Source organism: Brienomyrus brachyistius, chromosome 6 (assembly GCF_023856365.1).
Source record: "Brienomyrus brachyistius isolate T26 chromosome 6, BBRACH_0.4, whole genome shotgun sequence".
Lineage (NCBI taxonomy): Eukaryota > Metazoa > Chordata > Actinopteri > Osteoglossiformes > Mormyridae > Brienomyrus > Brienomyrus brachyistius.
In genome coordinates, this window is record NC_064538.1 from 28037082 (window position 1) to 28064293 (window position 27212).

The 27212-nt window shown below is 42.3% G+C and overlaps 1 protein-coding gene across 3 annotated transcripts; it reads left to right on the plus strand.

Moving 5' to 3' along the window:
- Window positions 1-27058, plus strand: LOC125744944 (solute carrier family 41 member 1). Of its 3 annotated transcripts, none has more exons than XM_049017267.1 (11): window positions 1-211; window positions 1665-1982; window positions 14579-14686; window positions 15018-15089; window positions 15429-15576; window positions 18232-18378; window positions 19450-19594; window positions 20181-20254; window positions 23746-23880; window positions 24809-24957; window positions 25307-27058. In XM_049017267.1, the coding sequence occupies exons 2-11, from the start codon at window positions 1683-1685 to the stop codon at window positions 25478-25480; spliced, it is 1452 nt and encodes a 483-aa protein (XP_048873224.1). In that variant the 5' UTR covers window positions 1-211; window positions 1665-1682; the 3' UTR covers window positions 25481-27058. The 3 variants fall into 3 exon arrangements, with proteins under 3 accessions (XP_048873224.1, XP_048873223.1, XP_048873225.1); XM_049017266.1 differs by lacking the exon at window positions 1-211 and adding an exon at window positions 534-817; XM_049017268.1 differs by lacking the exons at window positions 1-211; window positions 1665-1982 and adding an exon at window positions 11600-13009.
- The last annotated feature ends 154 nt before the right edge of the window (window positions 27059-27212 follow it).

Genomic DNA, 27212 nt, shown 5'->3' on the forward strand with positions numbered 1-27212 from the left:
ACTATTGCAGAACCGATGAGGGAAGCCAAGAGACTGTTTGAAATTGCCAACTGTGCTGAAATTTAAGATCGGTCCCCTGTCCTATGTTAGTGAATGCTGGAGGCCTCATGTACCCAGATTAGTTGTTGCCGGTCCCTGCTACATATAGCCACTGACTCTTCACAATTTTGGGCATTAGAGCGACTTTCAAGGACATTTTCATTTTTATCAGGTTTGTGTAATGATATTTATTATTGTTGTTGTTGTTCTTCTTCTTGTTCTTTATTTTATTATTATATAACGAAAAGCAGATTGTATAATAATTAACGCTTGAGTGTTTAACACGGTGTACTTATTGATATTTACGATAAATGTATTATTATATCATATAATTCACTTTTTCAGATTACTTGTATTCGTAATATTATTTCATTGTTTCAACGTAAATGCATATTAGTGTCGTGGTAGAAGGGGCCTTCGTGCTCCAAAAATCGCTGCCGGCTCCAGCCAATGAGAGGAGGAGATGCGGTGTCCGTGACCGTCACGCCCCCGCGAGCTTCACGAGCCATAGAAATGGCCGCACGCTCTACCGCGCCAGCGCTGAAGCTTTCCCAGTTAGCTGTATGTTTCACTTTCAGTTTTTCAAAGTAAGATGCGTCTCACGGCGTGAAGTATGTTTCTAAAAATCCCGTGAGTTCAGAATAAAAATAAGCCTAAACATTTAGGCATTTTGTTTTGTCGGTACGCAAAATAGATGGCTTTCAGAAAGTCAGCCGGCTACGCTCATTCAGACAGGCTGGAGGACGTCGGATAGAAGCTACGTTGAATTTTAGTTGAGGTACGATGTGGTGCTGCTCATCAAATAACCAACCACTCAGTGGACCAGAGTCATTTTACTCATTTCATGGCTCATTCTCATCCCTGCACGCCTTCCATTTTTTTGCATGCGTAACTAAATCATTTGTGTTTGGAATACGAAGAGTGCTACTCAAATGGCCAAATGCATATGTCTGTGTAAATAAATCTGGCTGTTTAGCGCAGCGTGCCCTTCTGTTTAGTAGGTGTATAAAATCTGACCAGGAATTGGATGATTCTCTGGGGTGCAAGTCCACGAATATGTGGTGCGGCAGATACGTTTTGTTCTGTTTCAATCAAACATTGTGCCGTAATGTTTTCTATTACAGTCCATTACATAAAATTTTGTGCTTTTTGCTAACAATATTTTAAACTGACATGCTCCCAATATTGACTGTTAATCTAGAACGTCGTATACATGTCGTTTTTTGAAATAGTGGTGAATTTTCAGTTCTGAAGGAGGTAGAGTTTCATTTTACTTTCCATGTTTGCCCTGGTTACTTGAGCTACGCTTCAAAACGTTATCAGCCTTCTTGAATTGACTACATTGAAAACAGTGCTTGATTCATGGTTGAATGTATTTGTTCTGTAATTGTTTTGTGATAGAAATGAGTCCCATTTAGCTTCAGATAGCTTATAGATGCTAATTGTGCGAGCAGTACCTAAAGATAAATGGACTAGTTCAAATACTGGAAGTTGTGCATAGTTGCCTGCAGGTATTAGAGCTGGTGTTGAAACCATCAAATTACTGGTCCACATTTTTGGGGTAAAACGCATAGAATTTTGTAGCTGTGCAGACTGAAAAAATGTCTGCCTGTTTTGGATTACAGAAAAACTACACAGCAGCCATGCCAGGGGAAGAGGTGCATCAGAGGAAGGGAGGTGGCCGGTCCAAGAAATCCAGGTCTAAGGCCAAGGGGCGGCAGAGCGGAAGTGCCTGTATGGATGGACAGGATGTGTCCCAATGTCCCTCGCCACAAGTGTCCCTTGGACTGCTACAGAGAAAAACTATGGAGGAGAAGGCCAGGACGGCGGTGGCGAAAGTGGATGAAGAATCCTCCATAGCCATCTGCCTCCAGGTGCTGTTCCCTTACCTGCTTGCTGGGATGGGCATGGTTATGGCTGGCATGGTCCTGGACAGTGTGCAGGTAAGGAAGACACAAATCTAACCTGTTGTTTAGTTGTTGTCCATGATGATGTCCCTTTGATATGATGTCATGATGACTTGTAGTCTTGGTTTTTTTTTTTATATAATAACCATATTGGTTTTTGTGAAGTTGAGGTTGCTATAAGAGTATCTGGAAGGTAAAGTACATGAGTGGACAATTTGATCAAATAATAATGCCCATAATAGGCTTTATTGCTTTGTGTTGATGTGTAATGTACACATCAGTAATCAGTCACGAAATCCACTCGCGCATGGTTACTGCAGCCCTTAATGTTAAAAATGGGTTTTGATTTGTCAAACATTTTTCAGTTCGTCGTCTTTGGTCTTTTAGATATATTTACCCAGTACAGACACGCAGTAAGGCCAGTGACATGTCATTTACAAAAAGAAATTAATTAATTTGCTACTCTAGTATAAATAACACAGCAGCAGGCTAAGACTGTCCCTTTTTTTTTATTAGGAACTGATTAATGGCAGTGGCCCACTTAAGTAGGAAATGGTAGGCAAAGTGGGCCATGGATTCAGATAAAGCAGGACACCTTAGCAAGTTTAATTAGGGCTGTGAAACTATAATTAACTATTATTTACACAATTATCACTACTGGAAGCCTTAACTGTTTAGCTGTTATGAAAGAGGGATGAACATTTAAATATTACTTATAAAAAGCGTGTTAAGCACTGCTACATCAGTGACATTTATGCCGTAAGCCTCCATGGCCACACTGCAAACTCATGTAAATCACTGTATACATTGTCAAAGGCAGCACGGTCTTTAATATAGTATATGTGCAGAAAAACACTCTCTTCCTTTTGGAACACTTAACAGAAATACACAATTGATTAGTCTAATTTCTGGGACTGTTGGACTGATGACATAGATAATTTATAAAATGGTTTGACTGAAGGGGTCGGCATGGTGGTGCAGTGGTTAGCACTGTTGACCAAGTTCGAGTCTGCGCCTGGGTCACGTGTGTGGAGTTCGTCCCCATGTCGTCGTGGGGTTTCCTCCGGGTTCTCTGGTTTCCCCCCCATAGTCCAAAAACATGCCGAGGTTCATTGGACTTGCTAAATTGCCCATAGGAGTGCATGTGTGTGTGAGTGTGCCCTGTAATACGCTGGCCCCCCATCCTGGGTTGTTCCCTGCCTCGTGCCCATTGCTTCCGGGATAGGCTCCGGACCTCCCGAGACCCAGTAGGATAAGCGGTTTGGAAAATAGATGGATGGTTTGACTGAATATAATCAGCAGGAAATTTACTTGAAATGCTTATGGCTGTGTATCAGTATGTTGTTGCTGATAAAATAGTCTTGAATTTGGTACAAATTTTATTTAGCTAATTGATTTGCGGCAGGGACAAAAACAAATTTAATGAATTGCATTCTTTTATAGTTTAATTATGTTACATTCAAGGAACAGGGCGAGTTTTCCATGGAAGAAAATATAACATTCTCACCTTCTTCCTTTGAGTTTTGCAAAGATAGGATCATGTAGATAATTGTTTTATGAATAATTTATGAATATGAGTCTTGTGTTTTATAGGATGTCATGATGTCTAACTAAAATGAAATTTGGCTGATATTCAGTGATGTCCCGAGCCTATATAAAAGATCATAATTGGGGTTGATCCAAACATTTTTAATTAATCGGTATTGGCTACCACAGCCTGACCCAGAGCCCGATCTATTTCATTTACTGCGTACACCTAATTTATACCAGTTGTGCAGATTTTAAGTTCTGTCAAATACTGCAGTAAGCCAGAAGCACATAGCTTGAAACCACAAACTATCGTGACGTCAGCCATGGGAAAAATCTTTAAACTGGAAACTTAAATGTCAGATTATTTCTTAAATTACTCAGTTTACTGATATAATCAATGATGAAAGCCCTAGAAGAGATGTAACTGATTGTGATTTAACCATTTTCCCATAAGTTGAGGTTTATCAAATGGAGGTGAGCAAATGGAGGACATAATAGCTAAACAGTTGAGAAAGCAGGACATACACGTTTATTTTCAGATGGTAAATTTCAGGCATCTGGTGCTAATGTACATTGTACAATATTATTTATACATTTACTATACAGCCTGAGAACATTAAAGCAGCATTATGGAGTTTTCGTCGTAAACTAGCAAACTACCATAAAAGCATGCAAAAACCTTGACACCAACAGCCCGGTTGGCACTGATAAAAGCTTGCTAACTGGTGTCTTTTGGCCATGTATTTAGTGATGTTGTGTTTGAAGGCTTTTCTTAAATTTTAGCGGGCCGTTCCATCCCGGACCACAGAACTACATAGTGCATAGCCTGGAGGGTAGTTTGGAATAGCAGGTCCTGTTGTTTGCCTGTTGTTAAAAAAGTAACATTAGCCTACTGATAACCAATATGCTTTAGAGTAATTTAACTTTAGATGCACATTTCATGATGGCTTATTTACATGTCTCCATATAATTATAGTTCTGTTAACTGGAAACTATGACCTGAATGTGCAAATTGTCATATATAGACATTATAGAATTGTGGGAAATGCACTTTAAAATGCACCCCTCCCCCCATGTATATTGCCATGGTTACAGCCTTGTATAAATTGAAAAAAAAAGTGAAATAATTGTGGACCATTTGGTCAAGAATACGTCTGTTTTTAATTGTAGCTTTGTGGTCGTTTTCCATGTATTAAACATCCTTAACTCACTCCTTCCATTGTATTTCTGAGAGATGCTGCTTGCCATCAGAGTCATTGCTTTTGGTTATAATTGCACCAGATTGCTTTTATGTTTGTGGTTTCCATAATGAATAATCTCAAAACAAATTTGGTTTTCCCTTGTTGTGCCAAAATTGCACTGATCCATAAACCCAAAACCAAGGTTTGTACCGAATTAAGAATTTTGTGTACCATTACTTGTCTATTCCTGGGCCATTTTTAATGATAAAAATTATTTTGCGGGTCATAAAGAATTGTGTTGTGGACCAGATGCTTTGAGTTTAACATATGTGCTCTAAAGGGTGAAGGATAATTTTCCGGGCCATGTCTCAGCAGAACACATTCTTTTCACAGCTTTTTTTGTTTTGTTCCACTGACAACCAAATATTGACAAAACATTTTATTCGGCGCATTATTGGAACAAAAAGCAAGGATATCGGTATTTTCATCCATGAATGTATATAAATGCCTGTAAAGACCATTGTAATTAAACTCTTCTTTATTAAACAATATACGTAGTCAAAACGTTCTGAGGGCTCAGGGTTTTACTGTAACATTGTTGTTATGTTTTTTTTTTTTTTTAATGAAAAGCAGATCTTAATGAAACTGTCTATGTAATGTTTTAATGAAGCTAGTGATTAAGTCCTTTCACCCGAGGATGCTTGTTTTTGAAATTGCCCTACAAGTCTAATTTTCAAAAGCTCTGAGTAATAAAAATGGATGGACTTGATATTCATTTTACTTTGTTTGATTTACTTGTTTTTCAGAAGCAAGCCATTATAGGGATACACTGTTATTAACTTTAAGACCCAAACCTAAATTGAATAATTCATCATGGCATCTTGAAAGTCATTGTAACTGAATTTAAAAAGATATGTGTGTGTGTTTTTCCCCACACTGTATATTTATTTTTTCTATTTAATTATTAATTATTTTTGCAAATTTTTGTCCTTGTTAAAATTGCATAAAGATTCTTTGAAGACCCTCTGTGCCTGTTCTTCAAACACACATCTGATGACACTGAATACTGACCAGATAGTTGGCATGTAGTCCCCGCCCCCACAAACATGCACATTGCTTTTTTTAAAATAAATATTCAAGGATTAAGTCAATTTTGTGCTGTTGGAAACAGCAACATTGTATTCACCAGACAGCACTGTCATTTGGTCCAGCTGTCTAAGCCATACTTGTTCCACACTCACCAGCTTGTACAATTTCTAGAGGTACTGGATGGATCACCTGGAAATAGGTTTAATAAGTCTATTAATTTTTTCTTGATATAAAATTAAGGACTGTTACAGATACACTAATTGTAGCCTATACACCAGAGATAGTCAAAGTGTTGGACGTGCCCCTGGAATTGCAGAGGGTGCAAGTGAAGGGGGAAAAACAGAACTGGCAGGGGCAGATCTGTTTCAAAATTGCAGTCTTCCGAAATAGTAACTTGCACACATTATATAAGTCAAACAAATAACTGAAATGTATAAAATACACCGGCACGTGTGTATGTGTATGAGTGCACACAGTAATGCCTTTTATCCAGTGACTGTGGAGCACTTCGAATAACAGATGCTAGATGAAAGCACCTCATTCTGAACAAAATATTATTACAAGCCTATCTTACACACTGTCCTCACATCTCCCAACAAAGTGGCAGGGTTAAATTTTCCTACAAATAATTTTGCTTTGTTCCCCACGATACATTTCACTGATCAGCTACCGTAGCACTGCTACTGATAGAATTTGCTGAACTGTAAGGCTAGCTATCAAAACACAATATGAACTTCATTATAGAATATTCAGACAATCATCTTACACCCCACAGTTTTCAAATTACTCACATGTATAAAGATCCATGGAATATCTGTGTTCAATAGATTCACTGGGGATACTTGTTTACAAGATGGCAACCCCGTTTTCGCTCTCAGCTGCCCTCGGCTGACAGTTCCCATTTTGATGCCCTCTATTATGCAGTTAGTTTTGGATCTGATAAAGTGTACATTTTTAGATGTAGATTTTCATTCATATGTTTTTGCGAAGTGGTAATAAGACCCATCAAAGATCATCAAAGAGGCAAATGGATTCATTCTGTTCAAATGGATAAACCTCTAATCATCTCAAATCAAATAATTTTTGAGTTATCATGCTGACAAGATCAAGTGTCTGAGGCTGCCCTTCTCTTTGCTGTCACTATTCACTGGTGCTCCTTCATTTTTAGTGTGATTTGTCTGAAAATATGATCAGGTCCAGATATTCAGCAGTGCTGCATGTTTGGTTGAAAACTAGGTTGAAAAAGATCTGTAAAATATTTGAGTTATCGTCTTAAAGGAATCAAATGTGAACACTGCCTTTTTTTGCTATCATTTTGCAGTGCGGCTTCAGTTTTGGGACAATCCATCTCAAAATTTAATCTTCCATTCTGGCCACGTTATCAAACTGTTATTGAGTTATCATAACAGGGTCAACTTTCAAAACTTCACTATGCAGCCCTGCTTCGATTTTGCGGCGATCAATCTCAAAATGTAGTCAGTTTTAGGTCCGCAACCATACAATGCCTATGCAAAATTTGAAAGAGATCTGTCAAACGGTTTTTGAGTTATTGGCTCATATAACAAAGTGGCTGCTACAGTGACAGCTGCAATCCAATGCTAAAACCATATGTATTACCCAAAGACCGGGGAATACATATGTGTTGATTTTATGGAAGGAAGTCAACCTTTGCACGGCAGACAGCAATAGGGCTGTAACAGTACATGTGTCCATGTACCATTCAGTTACTTCATGTTCAGAACAGAGCTCAAAGACCCTCCCCTATCACTTAAATCATTAGTTTGGGAATGTTTTGGTTTCCCAGTAAATTATGCAAACATTGGAGAGAGTAGTTGATAAGACCAATGGCATAGGAGAGTTTTTCTCTGCTCTACCAAAATTACACCGAAACGTGAACTCTACACTGAGGTTTGAACCAAACTGTGAGTTTTGTATAATGTTACATCTCTAATTTGGAGCAATTTCTGCATGACCCAAACCCAGACCCCCCTGGCCTGGACTGTCACCAGCCCTGATGAGTTACTTGGCCTGAGAAGATTTTGGGAGAGAGGGCTACATGTGAACCTCATTAGCACTGGCCCACTGAGCTTGTGGGGCTGACCCTGTCTCTTGCTGTGAGCTGTTAGACTGGTTCCTAGCACGGAGAGAACTATCTAGTTTTGAGGAGTGTAGGTCAGAAGGACTCCGTTCATCAGAGAGTGAATGTTTAATAATAACCTGCAGAAGCACAATTGCTAAAGGTTCAGCATGCTGAAGTTATTTTACATATCGTGTGTCTATATGGCTCAAAACGTACTTAAATATAAATCCCAGGAAATACACAAGCTGAGGGCAACATATTTGTGGGAAAAAGTGGACAGATCCATGGAGTTCAGGGAATGGATGATTTAAATGGAGGATTTAATTAAAATCCTTGGAATGTAAGGAGCAACACAAAAAGCATCCGTTTGGCACTGAAACATAAATTAGAGAACCGTAAACAAAAAGCACCCATGCCATTGCAACATTGCTTTCCCTGATATACATGACAAACTTTCAAGTTACAGGTGAACTGTGAGGTTTATCTACCAGCCTCACCCAATACATCTGTCCCCTCAGCACAGCACAACTTTTTTTCTGTGCTTTAAGTTTACAGTTTAAAGAATTTGTTGGGGATCATAATGATTTCATTAACTGGATATTTACATGGTGTGTGCTGTATAAAATCAGGATGTTATGTAAAAGCTCCGAAGGATGAGTTCGTAGTGGTTTGTGTATAGTAGTTCTGTCCTGGTGCTCAAGCCATGAGTGTGCAGCCGTGTAATGGACCTACATGGTTAATGGACCTACATTGGTATTGGACCTACATGGGTAGTGGACCTACATGGGTAATGGACTTACATGGGTAGTGGACTTACATGGGTAGTGGACTTACATGGGTAATGGACCTACATGGGTAATGGACCTACATGGGTAATGGATCTACATGGGTATACTATCTGTGGTAGGTTAGTGACCCCTGTGCTTTTAGTTCTACTGCAACTTTTTTGACAGAATGTCCTTAAAAAGTCATTAATTGCTTTCAAATTAGTTCTTGATTAAATGTATCCTCCTTGGTACTTATATTCCTAAATATTCTCAGTACTGTGGTGAAGAGCAAGTTTATAAACTTTTTTCTGACGAACATCGCTGTTCTCACAGTCATGAAAAAATAGAATTTTGTGTTGATATTCAGGGGCGGCATGGTGGTGCAGTGGTTAGCACTGTTGCCTCACACCTCTGGGACCCGGGTTCGAATCTCTGCCTGGTGTGTGTGGAGTTTGCATGTTCTCCCCATGTCGTCGTGGGGTTTCCTCCGGGTACTCCGGTTTCCCCCCACAGTCCAAAAACATGCTGAGGCTGATTGGACTTGCTAAATTGCCCATAGGTGTGCATGTGTGAGTGTGCCCTGCGATGGGCTGGCCCCCCATCCTGGGTTATTCCCTGCCTCGTGCCCATTGATTCCGGGATAGGCTCCGGACCCCCCGCGACCCAGTAGGATAAGCGGTTTGGAAAATGGATGGATGGATGGATGGTGTTGATATTCGTTTATGCAGGTTGTCTTTATATATCAGGGTTTCCCCTGCCATCGGCGTCCCGCCCCACCCCCCCAACGGCACCTCCCGCCCCCCCTTGAAGGTCAAGTTAATTTTATTTAATTTTATTTTCTATATAGCGCCAGATCACAACAAGTCATTTAAGGTTACCTTTCATATAGAACAGGTCTATACATTGTCCTTTTATCAAACAAACTAAATAGCCTTATGTTATTTATCTTATTTACACAACAGCTTGTCATTTTTGTCTCTGCACGGTCGCGCATTTACAGTTCTCCTCTGCTCTCTGTATCGCGTATGGCAGAGCTACGTCCCAATGCCCGCAGACAGACACGTGCGCACACACAGGTGAGCACACTCCCACCAGCGGACAGAGAGCGCGTTGGAAAATATGTCGCGTCAACCACCTGAAGAGCAGACAAAAAATATCTGCGTTTTTTTGACTGCTGTCATTAAAAGAAACACATGAACACCATGAATCCTGTCGGTGTCCATCTGCCCCCCCCCCCCCCCCCAAAAAAAAAAAAAAAAAAAGCTGTAGACCTAGGGGGAATGCTGTATATTATATTAGCGATCCCCAATTCCAGTTCTGGAAGGACAGAATCCAGCACAGTTTGCAGATTTCCCCTTTCAAACACACCTATTAATCTGATAATTTGCTGGTTAAGATGTGTTTGAGCAGGGAAATGGGTGAACTCTGGCTAACTATGGCTAACTATTCTGTATTATATGCACTGAAACAGAGATTATGTAGATTCCATTTTGTGCCAAAGGGTCATTCCATTTTAATTCAACTCATGGTCTTTGCATCACTTTTGATGAAATGTTAATTGCCCATACCTTCCAGAGCTCAGAAATGAAGTCCATCCATCACCATAACCACTTAATCCCAAGTGGGCTCACCGGAGCCTCTCCTGGGAACCCACCCTGGGCATTCACCAACACACCACAGGGCGCACATGCACACAATCACAGGGCCAATTTACACTCGCCAATGAACCTGCCTTGCATGCTTTCGGACCGTGGGAGGAAACCTGAGCCCCCGGCAGAAACCCACGCGAACACCAAACCCAGGACCTTTGTGCTGGGGGGTAACAGCGCTAACCGCTGCACCACCGTGCCGCCCCAGAAATGTAGCCATGTAGGTATAATAATAAAAACATTCATAAGAAAGCTCTCAGTTATTATTTTTTTCTTCCCGTTGTGTACAAAAGATGCTATATTTCAAAGCTTTAATAAAACATTTCTGAGCTCTGCATCCATCCACCCATCCATCTATCTATCCATCCAGTCATCCAATTTCTGTACCCGCTTGTCCTGTTCAGGCTCATGGGGGTCCTGGAGCCTGTCCAGGAGGCTACGGCACCGACCCATCGCAGGACACATTCATTCACACATTCATACCTTGAGATCTGGATGGTATGAGTAATTCACAAGCCAAATTATAAAATGGTGATGCAAAACCTTTTTGGAAGTTTGTTAAATTAAAATAGAATGACCGAAATGTAATGTTTCCACAGGCCGCTTCTCTGACCACTGTCATCCTTGTATATATACCGTTTATCAAGCGTTGGCAGTTGTATACCCCCATCACAACCACAAGGGGATGCAGCAGTGGATGCCTCTTTTGTAGTTACACTAACTCCTGCTGACAGTACTTTATGGTCTGGCTCATTAAGTACTACTGTATTGTTTTGTTTTTCTTTTTTTAATTATTATTTTGGTTCGTTCTTTTTATATGATGGGAAAATACATGTATGCAATATGTGGAATACATGGATTGTGCATTCTAAGGCTGTTCGTAATTTATGCTGTCCCAGAACTGTAGTACTCCATAAGCTTTTGGTGCACATCATACTTGCTGACAGCTGGTAATGTGATGTGCTTAAAGGTTACCCTTAATGGGTGACTGGAATGCAGGGGGAAGCATGCTTTATCTCTCTGAAATGATCATCTTTCATGCTGGATTCTGTGAGTAAGAATAGAATCAGGACCTGTTTCTGCTTAGAGATTCACTTGTGGATTTTTCTGCATCCTGATGATTTCTGAACTATGTTGTTATATTTTTAATGTCTGATTAAAAATATTCAGGTGTGCAAAGGAAAGGGAGCCTTGGTTACATTTGTTGTTTTATATTATTTGTTAAATGGCAGCTTGTCCATATGTTGTCAATGAGGTGATTTAAAAACAAAATCAGAACCTATTGTTTTTACTTTGGCATTTGACATTTTATGTACTTTGTGTCAAAGCTGTGTGCTTTTCTGTGTACGTGAGTGTGTACCCATTCATATGCATCCGTGGTTGTGTGTGACCCAGGGTGTGAGTGAGTCTCGTGTCCCTTAGCCTGCTTTCCGGGCAAAGGAGAAGAGGAGCACATGGCAGTAAGCCAAACCCCCAGGGTGACCTGGGGCTCTCTCACCATGAATCACAGCTGAATCACAGACTTTCCTGTTTGCTGGCTGCTGGCCTGGTGAGTAATGGCCAGAGAGGGCCACTTTGAAACTCACCAAGCATCCAGCTCTCACTGGCTATCTCGCTTGCCCTCTCTCTTTCTCTCTCTCTCTCTCTCTCTCTCTCTCTCAGTGGGCCTTCTGGGCAGTCTCAGTGATCCACGCCAAACACTAGCACCCTCTGTCTGCAGCCCTCTGACAGAAACCAGACTGATAAGGCCTAGAAAGAGAGAGAGAGAGAGATGGAAAGCAGATGCTGGAAGAAAGGGTCAGGATGACGCGTCCTTACGTGTGTCTGCAGCACTCAGAGGAGAGGGGTTGGAGAATCGGCTCACCAGCAGAAACCGACAAAAGAGAGGGGGGACGCTGCCCCCACGGCCAGTATGTGTTTCTGACACACTCTGCATCTGCCTCACCAAGCCCTCACCGGGGAAACCTCGACAGGCAGCCAGTGAGGCACCGTCAGGGGACCACGAGCCTCACTTCTGCGTGGCAGTTGTTTTCTCCTCCATTCCATCCAGAGGTGAACCACCAGAGTCCCCGCCCCCCTCCCCCCATATACTGACAGCCGTCCACTTCCTGGGCCGGATGCCGCACCACGTCACCCAGTTGCCTAGAGCTGGAAAGTACGCCTGACGTCACGGGGCAATGACAGGAAGTCCCAGCGGTGGCAACCGGAACGCACAGGAGAAGATAGCAGTTTTTTTTATTCCCTGGAAGGTGGTAGGTGTTGCTGCTGGGGCAGCAGAAGGGTTCTGGGTTCTGCAAAGTGACACATTGGGCACAGAACAGCAAAGACCGGGGAGGACCAGCACTCACAGAAGAGCTTCCCCTATGCTGTGGATGTAAAACATGCACATCAGCATGTCCTACTCACCTTGAGCACAGGATTGGGGCATTTTAACCTAACTTCAGGAAGGAATCAGAAACAGGTTGATATTTTAAAGCCACACCTTGGAGTGGAGAAGATACGCAGCGGCATCACTGAACTGACGTGGCCCCCTACCTCTGGCAAGCTCGGGAGGGGAATGGGCTGAGCAGCCATGGTGGTGACACAGCTGGAGCTGGAGTTACGCTACCGGGGCCGTAAGCTGCGGGGCTTCACCTGCAGGCTGACGCGCTCTGCCCATGGCGAACTGCCCGAGGGAGCCTGGCCCATCGCCGCCCAGGTGCTGCTGCCCTACCTGCTTGGGGGGCTGGGAGTGGTAGCGGCCGGTCTCCTCATGGACGTCGTGCAAGTATGGCCTGCGTGTATGTCTCTCTGTGGTCTCTGCCCAAATGTCCCCACAATGTGATAAACACCTGTTGTTTTGAAGTTGTGGGGACATTTTTTCAGAAAAAAAATCTTTGACTGCAATCAAAAATTAAAAATGCCAAAAATCTTTCATATTGTTTGCTTACTTATGATTAAGGTTATAGTTGTTATGATTAGGGTTATTCCCATAGAAATTAATGGAGAGTCCCCACAAAGATATAGATACATAATCTGGGGTAAAACCTCCCATTTGCTACTTACATAGAACCAGTTGCAATTATGTAAATTGCTACCATAGTTTGCGTCTATGCTATTGGGAGATGTACCTCTGTGTGTGTGTGTGTGTGTGTGTGTGTGTGTGTATGAGTCTGTGCACGTGTACCTGTGTGTGTGTGTATGAGTGTGTGAATGTGTACCTGTGTATGAGTGTGTGCATGAGTGTGTGCATGTGTACCTGTGTGTGTGTGTGTGTGTCTCTCTGTTTTTGTAATTATTACATTGTAGAGACCAGAAGTTACGATTCCCTGTTCCATTTTGCCAATAGTAAAGATAAATAAAGATAAATAAGACCATAAGAAAAACTATTTCTAGTTCTAGCCCATTTCTAGAGGTCTTGAAGGGTGCCTTTTATTACTGTCTAGGACCCTCTTCTGAAAATGGGGAAAAAGACATTCATGATGAAAGAATCTTTTTATTTTTGGTTGGTATTCCAAAATATTATGACGATCAAAACTTTGCAGTTTTCTAATTTTTTCGGAAGGTTGGGCCCATTCCGGAATGCATTCATCAATTCCAATCCAAATCAGGAAATAGATCTGGAACTAGAATTGATGAATGCATTCCAGAATGACCCCGACCCTGGAAGATTTTATACCTGATTTAGGTCTACCTAAAATGCAAGAGCAACAGTCACGTTTCCACTGGCTCCTGGGTCCTCAAGCTTCTGAGGAAGTACTGGACAGAAAGCGACCCCTTGAGTAAAGTGAGAGGAAATGGGGGACAGGCTTTTTAATGGAGATGTGAGGCCTAGAAAGGGGCAGCTCTGACTGGGCGTCATTGGTGTGCCTTACGCTTCTGGGCTGAGGGAGAGACAAACTGCCTCTCAGGATGGGGTTAATGGGGGAGATGGCTCAGTGTGGACAAGCCCAGCACTTAAGTTAAAAATATCCCCCTTATCTGCGTGCATGTGGTTCCCTCATGTCTATTCTCAGACAGTGCCCACAGAAACATTTCAGACACCTCACTTAAAAAGGTGACAGCTGGTTACATTTTCTCTCAGTGGAAACCGTGGAAGTTTCCATGTATGATGTGCACTGCTGTAGTCAGAATTCCTGCAGTTCACATTTTTGCTACCTCCCAGCTCTCTGCCTCACGGTCCACATTTTTGCTCCCAAGTGCATGGACTATCTGGGGTCCCAGAGTACCGGGTTTCAAAACATTGGCCAAAATGTCTAAAAATGCATGTCTGTCCTTCCGGCTTATGTGAGTGAAGAACTTTCCATGGGGTCATCTTCTCCAGTAAGCCTTCCTTGTTATGCCGTTTGCTTTCCAGAACTGGGAGGTGTTTCAGAAGATCACGGGGGTGTTCATCTTGGTACCAGCCCTGGTAGGCTTGAAAGGAAATTTGGAGATGACACTGGCTTCCCGACTCTCCACAGCAGTGAGTTATTTTTAAACACTTGTCGTTACGATCTCAAACACTAATAATACTCAAGAAAGTGATTGTGATCGTAAAAGTTTCCAAAATCAAACCACCAAACCCATGAACGCTTGGTATATGGTGCACCCACATACTAACTCTGGTTATGTTACAGTGGGGATTGCCAAGACACACATATTAGCAAATAGTTATAGTTAAATCTCCATCTGTCCTCCTGCTGCCTGTTTCACACGGTCCGTTGTATTATGACAGTAAAGCTAATGGTCATCACAAACAATGATCAGGTCTCCACGTTGCTGTTTAATGGTCCACCATGTTTTGTCACCTTCAGGCAAACACTGGCCAGCTGGATGACCCCAGACAGCAGTGGGTGATGGTGTGCAGTAACCTGGCACTCATCCAGGTAACCTCCTGAGACCCCCTGCAGCTCTGCTGTTTCCATGGCAGCTTGCCGAAAACAGATGCTGCACGCTCAGTGCTTCCATGGAAGGCAGTAAACGATGGGTAATCCCAGCAGGAAGTGGCTGTGCTTGATTTCTCTGTAGCCCTAAATACTGCATCATTTCCCCCGAGGTTTGACAGTGTCTGCTGTTTGTAGCACGAATGATGAAGGGGTAAACACGCTATAAGATTTGGTATCTAAGAAAAAAACTGCAGACAAACTATGTGTGAAGACTGCAGCCTCATAGAAGTCTGCTGTAAATGAATGGCCAATAATTGGAGCCCGTTTGTCTTCCTCCAGGTCCAGGCCACCGTGGTTGGTTTCCTTGCTGCCCTGGCTGCACTGGCTCTGGGGGCTATAGTGTCCCGGGGAGGGGTGGAGCTGGACCAGGCGGCCGTGCTGTGTGCTAGCAGCGTGACCACTGCCTTTGTGGCAGCGCTGTTTCTGGGTAAAATGTGCCTTAGCGGGTGTCTGAAGTGCTGTGCTGTTCGCATCTGGTCAGTGATTGCCATGTAGTGAGGATGCTGCACTGACAAGCAGAACTTACGCCCTGGCTGACTACCTGTGTAGGAATTTACTGAAGACGAAGTAACCTGATAACTACAAGTGACTCAATAAAATTATGCTCATTTTGATAGTAAGTGGTTAGAGGGTCGATGGATTCAAAAAATAATCATTTTTAATGACAGAGAAGAATGTTTTTAGAATACTTTTGTGCTCAATGAGGTCCCCAGACATGCTTTCTGTAAAAGTAAAAAAAAAGTATCCATTCAGCCATCCATCCACTGACCTTATCCTGGTCAGAGTCATGGGCGACAGGGGGGTATCCCAGGCAGCATAAGGCTGGGGTAGAACCAGATAAAGTGTGTCAACTTATCCAAAATCACTTAATGGGTAAAAGAAAAATATTGGGAAAACTAAGTTGGCTAAGGAGGATTCTTATAGGATTCTTTAAGAATACTGAAGTAGAAACCTTGGAGCTACAATATATGGACAAACGTATTGGGACACCTGGCCACTATATCTACAGGAACTTTGACATGCTATTTTAAATCCATAGGCATTAGTATGGAATTGCCCCCCCCCCCTTTGCAGTTATACCAGCTGCCACTCTTCTGGGAAGGCTTTCCATAAGATTTGGGAGTGTGTCTGTGGGAATTTTTCCCCATTCATCCAGAACAGCATTTGTGGGGCCAGGCACTGATGTTGGATGCACAGAATTGTTCAGATGTCTTGGTATGCTGCAGCATTAAGAGTTCCCTTCACTGGACCTATGGGGCCTAGCCCAGCCCCTGAAAAACAACCCCATACCATTATCCCTCCTCCACCGAAGTTTACAGTTGGCACAATGCAGTTAGGCAGCTAATGTTCTCCTGACATCCACCAAACCCAGACTCGTCCATCAGACTGCCAGACAGAGAAACATGAATCATCACTCCACAGAACATGTTTCCACTGCTCTAGAGTCCAGTGGCATTGTGCTTTACACCAATCCATCCGACGCTTGGCGTTGAGGTTGGTGATGTGAGGCTTGCATGCAGCTGCTCGGCCATGGAAGCCCACTCCATGAACCTCCCAGAGCACAGTTTTGTGCTGGGATTAATGCCAGAGGAAGTTTGGAACTCTGCAGTTACTGAGTCAATGGAGTGTTGGCGACTTTCTCACTCTGTGCCTCAGCACTCGGCATCCCTGGTCTGTCACTTTACATGGCCTGTTTCTGTAGTTCCTAACCGCTTTCATTTAGCAATAATACCACTTGCAGTTTACTGTGGGATATCTAGCATTGAATACATTTCACAAACTGACTTATTGCAAAGGTGACATCCTATGACAGCACCACACTTGAATTCACTGAACTCTTCAGAATGACCCATTCATTTACAAATATTTGTAAACCTGACTGCATGGCTAGGTGCTTGATTTTATACACCTGTGGCAATGGGTCTGAATGAAACACTTGAATTCAATTATTCGATTAACAGGTGTCCCAATACTTTTATCAACATACTGTAGATCAAAAACATAATTTTTTTCAGCTAATATAATAATAAATGTTGCTTTGGATTTAACACTTGGAGCTCTTTAAATTCTGCTGATTTGCAGTGTGTGTTTTCTGACTTGGACACCACATTTCAAATTTTTTAAAAATGACTTATTTTGTACGAAAGTCTGTAGAGGACATGCATAATTTTTTTTCTTTTCGTTATCTCGAGATCACGACTTATTTTTCTCATGATCTCAACATAACCCATGTCACTTTCCCATGATCTCAAGGTTTAGTATTATCCTCATGGACGAATGCAGAATCAGAATCATAATCAGAAGACTTTATTAATCCCGGAGGAAATTGCTCACATTGCGACTGCACAATCACATATAAACACGAAGACAAGAACAATGCAAGTATAAAAATAGGAATTAAGTGTAAAACAAATTACGGCACTGTTAAACATTCTAATAAATTATTTAATAAGACAGAAAATCTCTGTACAGGAATCTAAAGTACCTTTATCCAAAAGTTACAGGAAAAGTAAAAGTATATTGCACCAATATCATAAGTGGTTATATTGCACTTGTTTGTAAAACCAAGTTAGACTTCAAACTGTGGGAAATATCGAGGTATATTGCACCAAATCATGGATACGAGGAAATAACACTGTCTGTCGGTGCTAGAAAATTGTCATATTAGTGTTCGTCATTTGAGGAGGAGGATCAGAAATTTGCTGTTATACCCTCGGAGAATATTATAGTGAGCCTGAACAAGTAGTTAGTTTCATTACTAACCAACTGAAGAGTCCAGGACGACTCCATGGTTACCTGGTGATGTTTTAAAGATGTTGGCTTAAAAAAATGAGAAAAAATAAGTCGTGATCTCGAGGTAAGACTTTGGTTATGTCGAGATCATGAGAAAAATAAGTCGTGATCTCGAGATAACGAAAAGAAAAAATAAGTTTATGCATGTCCTCTACAAACTTCCGTAATTTTGGCCAACTTTAGCTTAATTTCCTTCAGCTTCTGTGTGTGTGTAAGAAAGGCACATCTAGCTTCTGTGTTTGGCTTGTTCCTTCTTGATACCAACCTGAACCATCTCCCTCCTCTGCAGGCCTTGTAATGGTAGGGGTGATTATTGGCTCCAGGAAAGTGGGCATCAACCCGGACAATGTGGCCACTCCTATTGCTGCCAGCCTGGGTGACCTCATCACACTGTCTCTGCTGGCTGGGGTCAGCAGTACTCTCTTCGAATACAGAGGTACATGCTTTTTCCAATAGTTAATAATAATAATAGTAGTGAAGGCAAGGCAAGTTCATTTATATAGCACAATTTAGACACAAGACAATTCAAAGTGCTTTACAGAAAAAATTTTAATAGTAATTTAGTGCCATTTAGAAAATGCTGATTAGTGTGTGTGTTTGTTTCGGGTTTGGGGTCTCTGAGTAGGAATGTCATGGTTTGACAGTTATAAGAACATAGACTAGCAGTTTTTAGATATTGTAGCTGGATGATTTGACCAGTAGATGGCAGCAATACTTCAGTAACACATTAGCAGCTGAAACTTCTGAACTTGACAAAATGTATGAGCTCAGTGTGCATTTTTGTTATGAGATATGTTACTCTTTAGTTACTTTTCCACTGTGCCAGGTATCGTATATTTGGTGCTTCAAAAAAAGTACCAAAAGTACAGTACTTCAAGGCGTCAGTTTTCCACTGCCATAGAAACTGGTAAAAGTAGAGCTGGGCGATACTAATATGAAGGTTGCATATTATGCACGTGCAGTTTTCACATCGCAAGGATAGCAGAGTCACCTGGATTGATAACAGGTTTTTCCATATATGCATGCTGTACTGACATAATTGCATGGGGGGATTTCACTAAAACTATATTTACTTTTCTATAGGAAACAAAATTTAGCAAGCATTGCAATTTCAATTACTGTTGTCAAGATCATCATATATATGTTTAAAAATCAAGTTTACTGGCACTGCTTTTATTTTAATTTTTTTTGCTGCGATTTTTCTTGTTGATTTTAAGAATAAAACCTTTTCCATTTACACAGCATTCTACAATCAGGTTCCAGCAAAATTTAGTAAGGATGCGGCTGAGTATTGATTTATATCAGACAGTTTGCAGAAGCATTATATGCATAAGTTAATAAATTAAAACCTACAGCAGTCCCCAGATAGACAGCTATGATAGCTCAGTAGGCAGAAAAACCCGTAAGTCAGTTTGCACAAGCTGTTGCGACTGGAAAATGTGTTGCCCTGTTTGGATGTAAGTGTGTGTTTTGACTGATTACTCAGACACACCTTTCCCGGTTACAGAGGTGTGGTACCTGTCCCCTCTGGTGTGTGGGCTGTTCCTGCTCCTCATCCCAGTCTGGGTGGTGATTGCCCGCCGCAGCCCACCAATCCGGGAGGTGCTGAAGTCAGGATGGCAGCCGGTCATCGTAGCGATGTCTATCAGCAGGTACCGGAGCGGCTCCCCCATGCAGTTTACCGTATTTAAGTAACAGGCGCTTAGTATGAGGCTAAGATACGCTACAACATGGAGGGTCGCAGTATAAAATGTTCTGTTTCCTAGTATGTGATGCTATGCTACATTATGCTGTATATTAGTATGCAGTGTTACACTATAGCACAATTGGCTACACTACGACACAATGGGCCTCAGTATACAACGCTAAGCTATACTATGACACAATGGGCCTCAGTATACAATGCTAAGCTACACCACGACACAGTGTGCTTCAGTATCCAATACTATAATCCATTATGTCATAGGTCAGTCTACAATGCTACACCACATTACAATGCACCTTCTCAATGTACATTGTTTCACAGAGAAAAGCATCTCAATACAAGACCTTATGAATCTTGCCTGGCCCTTTATCAGCATGGATATTTGCATCTGTTATGTCCAGCACCTGTTGGATCATTCATATGCATATAAAATGAGATACTGTGAGGGTGCCTCAGATACCTCTGGCTAATAAGAATGGATTGGATAGTGCTGACGCTGTGTCCGATGCTGATGTTCCACACTCTGTCCATAGCATCGGAGGCCTAATCCTGGACAATACAGTGAGTGACTTTGGATGCATGGCTGTCTTCACACCTATCATCAATGGTGAGTACGGCAAAGCTTCCGTTTCCGCCGGGTTAGTGCAGGAGGACCAGTTTGTATAGGCCAATGTTTCACAACCCGGGTCTTGGGGAACCGCAGACCAGACAATCTTACAGGGAACTGGGAGAGAACAAACAGGTGGACCATAAATGGGTCCCCGAGTACTGGGTTGGAATATACTGGTATGGTGAACTGTGATGTCACTCGCTCTACATGCACTATTGAATCGACTTTTTGCACACTGATTCCTGTTATGTCCAACACCAAGCTGTTGGATCATTCATATGCATATAAAATGTCTTTGGGTCATAAATATCGCCTTGTATTTCCACTGAATGTTGCACCATATACAGGTCCTTTTCAAAAAATTAGCATATTGTGAAAAAGTTCATTATTTTCTGTAATGTACTGATAAACATTAGACTTTCATATATTTTAGATTCATTACACACAACTGAAGTAGTTCAAGCCTTTTATTGTTTTAATATTGATGATTTTGGCATACAGCTCATGAAAAACCCAAAATTCCTGTCTCAAAAAATTAGCATATTTCATCCGACCAATAAAAGAAAAGTGTTTTTAATACCAAAAAAGTCAACCTTCAAATAATTATGTTCAGTTATGCACTCAATACTTGGTCGGGAATCCTTTTGCAGAAATGACTGCTTCAATGCGGCGTGGCATGGAGGCAATCAGCCTGCGGCACTGCTGAGGTGTTATGGAGGTCCAGGATGCTTCGTTTGCGGCCTTAAGCTCATCCAGAGTGTTGGGTCTTGCGTCTCTCAACTTTCTCTTCACAATATCCCACAGATTCTCTATGGGGTTCAGGTCAGGAGAGTTGTCAGGCCAATTGAGCACAGTAATACCATGGTCAGTAAACCATTTACCAGTGGTTTTGGCACTGTGAGTAGGTGCCAAGTTGTGCTGAAAAATTAAATCTTCTTCTCCATAAAGCTTTTCAGCAGATGGAAGCATGAAGTGCTCCAAAATTTTGATTTCCGAATGACAGAAGCGCCTGACCTGGGCTACAGAGAAGCAGCACTGGACTGTTGCTCAGTGGTCCAAAGTACTTTTTTCGGATGAAAGCAAATTTTGCATGTCATTCGGAAATCAAGGTGCCAGAGTCTGGAGGAAGACTGGGGAGAGGGAAATGCCAAAATGCCTGAAGTCCAGTGTCAAGTACCCACAGTCAGTGATGGTCTGGGGTGCCATGTCAGCTGCTGGTGTTGGTCCACTGTGTTTTATCAAGGGCAGGGTCAATGCAGCTAGCTATCAGGAGATTTTGGAGCACTTCATGCTTCCATCTGCTGAAAAGCTTTATGGAGATGAAGATTTAATTTTTCAGCACAACTTGGCACCTACTCACAGTGCCAAAACCACTGGTAAATGGTTTACTGACCATGGTATTACTGTGCTCAATTGGCCTGACAACTCTCCTGACCTGAACCCCATAGAGAATCTGTGGGATATTGTGAAGAGAAAGTTGAGAGACGCAAGACCCAACACTCTGGATGAGCTTAAGGCCGCTATCGAAGCATCCTGGACCTCCATAACACCTCAGCAGTGCCGCAGGCTGATTGCCTCCATGCCACGCCACATTGAAGCAGTCATTTCTGCAAAAGGATTCCCGACCAAATATTGAGTGCATAACTGAACATAATTATTTGAAGGTTGACTTTTTTGGTATTAAAAACACTTTTCTTTTATTGGTCGGATGAAATATGCTAATTTTTTGAGACAGGAATTTTGGGTTTTTCATGAGCTGTATGCCAAAATCATCAATATTAAAACAATAAAAGGCTTGAACTACTTCAGTTGTGTGTAATGAATCTAAAATATATGAAAGTCTAATGTTTATCAGTACATTACAGAAAATAATGAACTTTTTCACAATATGCTAATTTTTTGAAAAGGACCTGTATATGGTGACCAGTTGCTCTGATAGCTGACTGTTGGGGCACACAGTCTGTCCCACTGTGCCACAGGAAACCACACAGTGGTGCAACAGAGACAAATTTTACCATCTGTTTTAAGATGTGCCTGTGAAATGAGAAATTAACGCATGCATTATAAACAGTAAGTGTTTGGTATCTGCACCAGTTTCAAACTGAAATGTTACACCCCCTTCCCTTCAACTTTCATGCAGAGAGACCCTTATCAGCTGCTTGCACTAGCACAGGAATCACTTTTAATAACTGTCAGATGGAATCAGAGTTAGGTTTTATTTTTCATTTATTTTGGTTCAGTGTATTGGTGGAATCTACAATTCAAAACAGTCTCCCAGTCGTTGCTCTAGAAAACTATGCCGTGCGATGGGGTTCATGACACTGCAGGGAAACCTACAAAAGAATGAGACCAAGAGTGGTGAAGTTGCTTACAGCAAGGTGATCAACTTGAAATGTCTTTTTTTTTTTCTTTCTTTCCTCCACCTTGTAAAGAGAGGCAGCTCATCCGTACAGGCACAGGAGCTTTCACACACTGCAGTGGAGCATCAGCAGATAAACATATAAACATGTTGAAAGGGTATCGTGATGGCATTTGCCTTGTTGGATATGTGCAGTCTGTTTTCAATTTCCCTTCTGACCCCTTCTCTTCCTCCCCTGCTTGTCTGCCTGAGTTTTGATCAAACAGCTCTCAAAGATCCCCAATATCCATAGCTCTATTGTGCCTTTACCGTTAGCTTTTGGGTAAGTTTTTATCATGACTTCTTCACTGCTGGTTGATTTTTTGACTCCTAGATCTTGTTTGTGCGAATGCTACAACATACCCCTGTTTCCATATAGACGTATGCTTTAGCCCGATAGAGGCTCGTGGTGAGGCTGAAGCCTATTCCAGGAAGCATGAGGCACAAGGCAGGGGACAACATGGATGGATGCCAGGTGTAATGGAGGGGGCTGTGCAATTTACAAAGTAAAAGTCCAGTGCTATCTGCTTTAAAAAAAAATGTAAACCCTCATCTGCTTATTCCACTGCATCACCATGTCCTCCCCTTTGGTCGTGGTTCATCTCTGCAGCTCCTTGTCATGTCAGAGGTCCACTACCAACTTCCTCGTCTTGCTAATGTTCAGCTGCAGGTTCTTCTCCCTGCACCAGAAGACAAAGTCCTGTACTAGTCCTCTGTACTCTGGCTCATTTCCACTGTTTATGTATTCTATAATGGAGGAGTCGTCAGAGGATGTCTACAGATGGCAGGAGCTATTGGTGAAAGTCCAACATGTAGAGGGTAAACAGGACAGTTCCCGGAGGTGCCCCAGTGTTGCTCGCCACCATCTCCAAACCACAATCTGAAGTCTTTAAGCCATTGTTTCCAAATCCGGTCCTTGGTTTCCTACAGACAGTCCACGTTTTTGAAAAACATGACGGAGGGAGCAAAAACATGGACTGGCTATGGGTCCCCAAGGACCGGGTTGGGAAAGACTGCTTTAAGAGAACTGGAAGGCCTGTTCTTTGGCATAAGGGCTAAGCTAACCTGGATTTTTCATGCTCCCTTCCAGGTGTTGGGGGCAACCTAGTGGCAATCCAGGCCAGTCGCATCTCAACATACTTGCATTTCTGGAGTGTCCCGGGAGTCCTGCCCTACAAGATGCGGCAGCACTGGCCCAACCCTTGTGTCACCTTCTTCAACGGAGGTAGTCTTTTTTTTATTTTTACTTTTTTATTATTTAACAACAGGACACACTAGAAAAGCCCACAGTCCTGGAGAAACTACTAATTCAGGAGTCACAGCTCAAAGTCTCCCACACTGTTATTTTTATTTGCTTTTCTTTGAATATAACGTAGATTTGATGTTCAACCTGAATTGTTACCAATCCATTTTACATATTTCTCATCCAGTAGGGCAGAGTGTGGTTAGTTGGAATATTTGGTAACACTTTATTTAAGGCCATATTTTTAGCAATTTATAAACACATTCATAACAAATAATGTATACATGAAGCATTATAAACATGGCTATAAATATTTATCAAACGGCATAACACATTATAGCCATGTGTATTATGCATTATGAATGCTTTATGAAGCTCTCATCTATAAAGCACTATAGGACAATGAAGGTACATTATTCATCACTCTGTTGGTTTCAAATGTTATGACTTTGAATTTTAAGTGGACAAATCAAGAGGAAACAGAAGCTGTTGAGTACAATGATTGATGCCTCCTGTACCAGTTGGTGTTTGTAGCCTGAAAACCTCATCTTCTTTCCCTTGAACGGAGATTTCATTAAAAACATTTTACTTCAAGTGTCAGAAAATATACAAACCTTTCTCCTGTGGCCAACTTTCACTCCACATTCCAGAAACAGATGGATGGATTGGATGGTAGGTTGTTGCCTACCGCTAGATGGAAGCATCTCATGAAACGGATCATTACTTTGTCTGAAAATTTTAATGTCTCATCAAACCCCATGTTCCAAATGAATCCACTCTCCGTTACAGTCACTGTGACCCAGGAAGCAAGGAGCAGTGCCCTAAATGGAACACTGATTGTTATATTATTTAAAGGAACAAAGCAGCTTGAACCCAGTTCTCCTTATGTGCTTCTTCCTGATCCCTCCAGGTATCAATTCCAAATCAGCCAGGGTGCTGTTCCTGCTGGTAGTGCCCGGCCACCTGGTGTTCCTGTATGCCATCTACCTTCTGCAGGGTTGCCGCACTGTCATCACGGCCACCTTTGCCTGCTTCTACTTGTGTGCTGCTCTGCTTCAGGTATGCCATATCCCATGTGCCTTCAGGCTATGGTCACAGGTTAGGCTCCAGGCCATGTCCAGTCCACCGTCAAGACAGACGCTTAGACTACAGAGTGCTTACTTTGCTACTGTTAGTGAGTCACCAAATGTCCTTGTATTGTTGTTATTGCACTTATCTAAGTCAGGATATTTGTCTGCCCTTCTGGCTGTTTGGCAACAGATGTAGGACTGCTCTCTGAACATTAATTATATACTTTACTAAAATGAGTGTTTGGGTTTGGCATTTTTTGGGCATGTCCAGCATTCAGAGAACCTGCTTTCGTAATTTTGTGAGGCATGTTAAGTGACAGGTGGTGTCGTGTGTCCAGGTGGGGATCCTTCTCTATGTGGCAGACCTAATTGTGCGCTTCATGTGGCGGCGTGGTCTGGACCCAGACAACTTCTCCATCCCGTACCTGACGGCACTGGGGGACCTGCTAGGCACGGGCCTCCTGGCACTGTGTTTCCACTCCGTCACACTGCTCCAGGAGGTGGGGCTGTGAGGGGGCACACAAGGTTAGCTTGTCCCCACCTCTGAGGCTCACAGTGACAACCAGCGGATCTGTGGTATGGGGTTCCGAAGAGATGGGAGAGACAGCGCTACCAGCCAAGATGGTAGATGACCATCATCTCAAACCAGCTTATGCTGCCTTTACCACCAAGTAAAAAACACCTGTGCAGCTAGAGTCATGTGTTTGTGTTGCCACTTTCTGTGATGGGGTGGCATCAGTGTGGGGCCTTTTATTATTCATTTATGAGTGTTTTTTATCTTTTATTTTGTAACTGCCTAACAAGAGAAAGTTGCTTCTTCAATGCCCATTGTGGAGTTTTTGGACAGTCAGCTCCAGGACCCACTGTAAAGTTCCCTGAATGTTATCTCCTAGTTCCACAAGAAGAACCCTCCTGAAGGCCGTGTCCCTCTGTATGTTTCATGCTGTGTTATGTTTCAGAGGGTTCCTGTAGCTTCTACTCACCTGTCCAATGTCAGCCCTGTCTCCAGGATGAGCCACAAGAAAAAAACATGACCCAGAAGGACATAACTGATGGAAGGGGGCTTTGCACAGAACCATGCTGTGTAAAAAGCTCCAGGGCTTTTGACAGTTTGCACTTATCACTGAATATTAGTGTAACATTTGGTACTTATTGCACTAATATACACGAAGGCTTCTCCCAGCAGAAGCTTGTCAGTCATTTAACGATGCTTTTCCGTTTCTTATTTATTTTACAGTTGTGTGTTGTATTTATTTTTTAATGTCCTTTCAGTGGAAATTGCTTAGTCATCAGTACTTTAGCTTAATAGTTATAAGGACTTTGCCTGTCTAAGCCTTCCTCACATAGAGCTTGCCTGCTCATCTGAAAAGCACAGAAGAACGTCCAGTGGTCATCCAGGGCTGAAATTACCAAGCATAACTCCGGTCATCTTGCTACTGGATTTGTGATCAGAAAGTTGTTGTGTCCGATCCCAGGGGGAACAGCATTTCATTTAGGAAAAACCCAGCTGTGCAGCTGCCTAACTGCAGATTTGATTTGGACTGAAGCAACTGTCCGTGGTTCCCTGGCAGCTCTATGTGTGTGTGTGTGTGTGTGTGTGTGTGTGTGTGTGTGTGTGTGTGTGTGTGTGTGTGTGTGTGTGTGTGTGTGTGTGTGTGTGTGTGTGCGCGGACCTTCCAGCTCTCCTTAAATTGCTGACAAACCTCAGTAGAGAGACAGAAATTAAATTATTAATTAGTTCAAATTTAGTGCTTTAGGTCTACAACATAACTGCACATAGAACCATTCTGCCAGGACTTGGTTTAGGGACACATGAATTGAAGTTTCTGCTGCTGAAGTAATTTAAGTAGATAAGGTGTTTTTTTTTCTACCTCACCTGTCACACTATCATTGTATTTGCTAAACATCTCTCTGTGTGCATTGGATTTCTATGAAGAGAGAGTGTGCAGGAGAATTAGCAGTGGACTGTTTTATTACCTTTTCTAATTTGACTGTGGTGTTTGTCTGAGTAACCTTTAATTCGCATCTTTCGCAATTTGTTTCTGTATTTGTTCATTGGAATAAAGCTTGAGGAGGATACAAGGAAAATACTCTGCAGAGCTTTGTAGTTGCTGAATGGGGGCAGAGGGGGTCAAGCGTTTTTTTTAGGGAACGGGGGGTGGGGTGAGTGGCCTGCATCCCATCGGTACATGGGGGGGGGGGGGGGGGGGGGGGCAGAAGAAGATATCATGATCGACTTGCTGA